Below are 3,646 nucleotides of genomic sequence, written 5' to 3' on the forward strand. Positions count from 1 at the left end.
CAAAGCAATTTGAGTTGTTTTCTAGGAAGACAAATAGCACATTTTAGTACATATTAAGTCACAAAATCACTAACCCATCAATGTGGCAGGAACCTTGAGATATTTAGGTTAGAGAACACAAACTGAACAGTTAAAACATGCTATTATGATGTAATCGATGTAACGACCTCTGCTTCTTCCATATCATCTTTTTTTCATTTCTAGCTAAAGAAAGAGCATAATGAAGTCTAATCAGAGCACTGTGTCTGAGTTTATCCTCCTAGGGCTCCCCATTCAGCCAGAGGATCAAGCTGTGTACTCTGCCCTGTTCCTGGCCATGTACCTGACAACTGTGCTGGGAAACCTGCTCATCATCCTGCTCATCAGGCTGGACTCTCACCTCCACACCCCCATGTACTTCTTCCTCAGCCACTTGGCCTTCACAGACATCTCTTTCTCATCTGTCACAGCTCCAAAGATGCTCATGAATATGCTGACACACAGTCAATCCATCTCATATGCTGGGTGCATTTCCCAAATATATTTTTTCTTATTGTTTGGGTGTATTGACAACTTCCTTCTGACTTCCATGGCCTATGACAGGTATGTGGCCATCTGCCACCCTCTGCATTATACCACTATCATGAGTCAGAGCCTCTGTGTTCTGCTAGTGATGGTGTCCTGGGTATTTTCCTCTACTAATGGCCTTGTGCATACTCTTCTCTTTGCTCATCTCTCTCTTTTTAGAGACAACACTGTCCACCATTTTTTCTGTGATCTCTCTGCCTTACTGAAGCTGTCTAGCTCAGACACTACCATCAATGAACTAGTCATCCTCACTTTGGCAGTGGTGGTCATCACTGTACCATTCATAGGCATCCTGGTTTCTTATGGCCACATAGTTGCCACTATCCTAAGAACTCCATCCATCAAAGGTATCTGCAAAGCCTTGTCCACATGTGGTTCTCATCTCTGTGTAGTTTCTTTGTATTATGGAGCCATTATTGGGTTATATTTTTTCCCCTCCTCCAATAATACTAATGATAAAGATGTCATAGTGGCTGTGTTATACACTGTGGTCACACCCATGTTGAATCCCTTTATCTATAGTCTGAGGAATCGGGATATAAAAGGAGCACTGATAAATACACTCAGAAGGAGACTGTGTTCACACATGTGAAAAGAAAATAGTGTGTAAGTGTTTAGAAAAAAATAAAAAGTAAAAACCTTCCCCCAAGATGAGCAAAACAATTAAACAGAAATAAAATGCAGGGCTGATATGAAACAGGTTGAAAAATCACAACTTAAAGACTCGATGAAAAGCACCAAGTCATAGCATTACATACAGGACTGAGAAGTTCTCAAATACAAAAAGAGGGAAGACTACTCCGATCACCACTCCCATTGGCATGAGAAAAAATTTTATGTACCTAAAGTCATGCCAATCATTCACCTTTTTTTATTATCTAATCTTATGGTCTTCCATATGAAGTGTTGTTTTCTTCTCAAGAAAACAAACATTCCTTCTGTATATATGATTTTTATTATTATTTAAAATATTAATTTTATTTTTAATTTTATAATATGTTTAAAATTTCTTTTCATAAGGAACACCAATTTGAAATCTTGTTTGTTTGATTTTAAATGCTCTAAACTGGTACAAAAATTAATCCAAAATGTTCTCACTTGGGAAATCAATTTGAGTGTCTCTCAAAGACTAGAAATAGATCTTACATATGACCCAGCTATACCCCTCCAGAGAATGTACACAAAGGAATTTATATCTTATTATATAGGTACTTTCACATTCATGGTTATTGATATGATATTCATAAGCTAGGAAATAGAATCAACATAGAAATCTATCAACTGAAAAATGGAAAATGAAAAAGAAGGTGGCACATATGCACAATGCAATATTGATTAGTTGTGAAAGAAAATAAAACCATGATATTTATAGGTAAATATATGAAAATAAATGTACAAGAAACTACTGAATTAGGTTACCCAAGTTACAAAAGACAAATGCCTCATGGTATCTTTCATATGAGGTTTCATATCCTAGATTTACAAATTTTGTTTTGCAGGTTTAGCATATAGGACATATGGAAACTAAGTAACTAGAAATGGCCCATGGTCTCAGGGTGCATTAGGAAAAGGGATATTAGAATATAGGTGAAGTGAAAGTAATGAAGTAGAATACTGGGGACAGAAGTCTTCAAAGATGTAGTGGAGTAAAAAGTATGGGGAAGTGGGGTCCGGGAGTATATTTAGCCTAAATGAAGTGCGCATGAAGAAGGTACTTGGGAAGATTTGATCTTGAAATCCAAATTAAGTCTAATAAGTAAGGATAGTTGAACATATGTAATATGAAAGAATGAGAACACTTGGATATAAAGGGTTAAGGGAGGAGAAGGGAAAAGAGAGGTGGGTATGTGTTAATTAAAACCAAGGATGTGTGGTAGAGGAAAGAATATAAGAACTAGAAATCAGAGAGGAGCAGCTATGAAATGCTATGCTCTAAACATGATGTGGCTATTGCACATAAGAACTCACAGCCACTATGGTTACCAATACAAGGCCTTAAAAGTTCAAGAGAGAAAAAAATCTGGGATAGAAATTAAGCAGCTTATATGGTGAACACCTAGCTATTGGGCTATTAGCAGTTGATAGTTGCTAGAGGAGAGTGTCATTTTTCTTCAGTAGTATGGCCACTAAAGTACATATGTCCCATGAGATGATCCCATGTCCACACACAAAAGGGAACATTATTTGATCTCAGTGGGTTAAAAATAAAACTAATAAAATCTATAAAAGGAAGGCATGGTGTTTAGGGAAGACATGATAGGGAGTCCTAGGGAAAGTTGGAAGGGAAGAGTGAGGGGTAAATATGATCAAATGCATTGCTTATATTTTTGACATTCTCACAAAAAGTTAAAATTTAAAATTACAATGAAGAAAATGACATGTATTTTCAAGTTTCTATGTGTCTCTAAGTTAGGTAATATTCAAATAAAGATAAATCAATGTTTTCTTTATTATTCATCTTACTTCATAGGAAACATTAATAATGCTTTTATCTTTTATATCCTTTGACACATGCAACACATAATTATTATGTTTGGGCACTGTGCTGATTACCTTTTGTAAACTTGACATAAACCCAGACTTTTCTGGGAAGAGGGAATCTTAATTAAGAAAATATCGCCATAAGATTGACCTGTAGGCAAGTTTGTGGAATATTATATTGATTCATTAGTAATATGGGAAGGACCAGCCCACTGTTGGTGGGATCATCCTTGAGTTGGTGGTCCTGTCTTCTATAAGAATGCATGGTAAGAAAGACATAATGAGTAAGCCATTAAGCAGCACCCCTTCATGGTGTCTGCATCAGCTACCACCTCCAGGTTTCTGTTTGACCTTCTTGAGTTCCTACCATTACTTTCCTCAGTTATGAACTGTTACCTGGAAGTATAAGATAAAACAGGGCCTTTCCTTCTAAAGTTGTTATTGGTCTTGGTCTTACCACAGGAATAGAAACCCTAACCAGGAAAATGGCCTTATTGTCTAATAGGCTTCTCAGCTGCTGAGGAACTTTTCTCCAGCTCTCCTTCCCCCACATTCTAAATGTTTACCATTTCTTTTCATGTGTTTTAGCTGTTTTTAA

At 36.6% G+C, this 3,646-nt stretch overlaps 1 protein-coding gene across 1 annotated transcript; it reads left to right on the plus strand.

Moving 5' to 3' along the window:
- The first annotated feature begins 220 nt into the window (after positions 1 to 220).
- Positions 221 to 1,981, plus strand: LOC110318820 (olfactory receptor 50). Its single transcript, XM_021194100.1, has 2 exons — positions 221 to 1,120; positions 1,964 to 1,981. Exons 1-2 carry the CDS (start codon positions 221 to 223, stop codon positions 1,979 to 1,981), a joined length of 918 nt encoding a protein of 305 aa, XP_021049759.1.
- The last annotated feature ends 1,665 nt before the right edge of the window (positions 1,982 to 3,646 follow it).

Source organism: Mus pahari, chromosome 3 (genome assembly GCF_900095145.1).
Source record: "Mus pahari chromosome 3, PAHARI_EIJ_v1.1, whole genome shotgun sequence".
Lineage (NCBI taxonomy): Eukaryota > Metazoa > Chordata > Mammalia > Rodentia > Muridae > Mus > Mus pahari.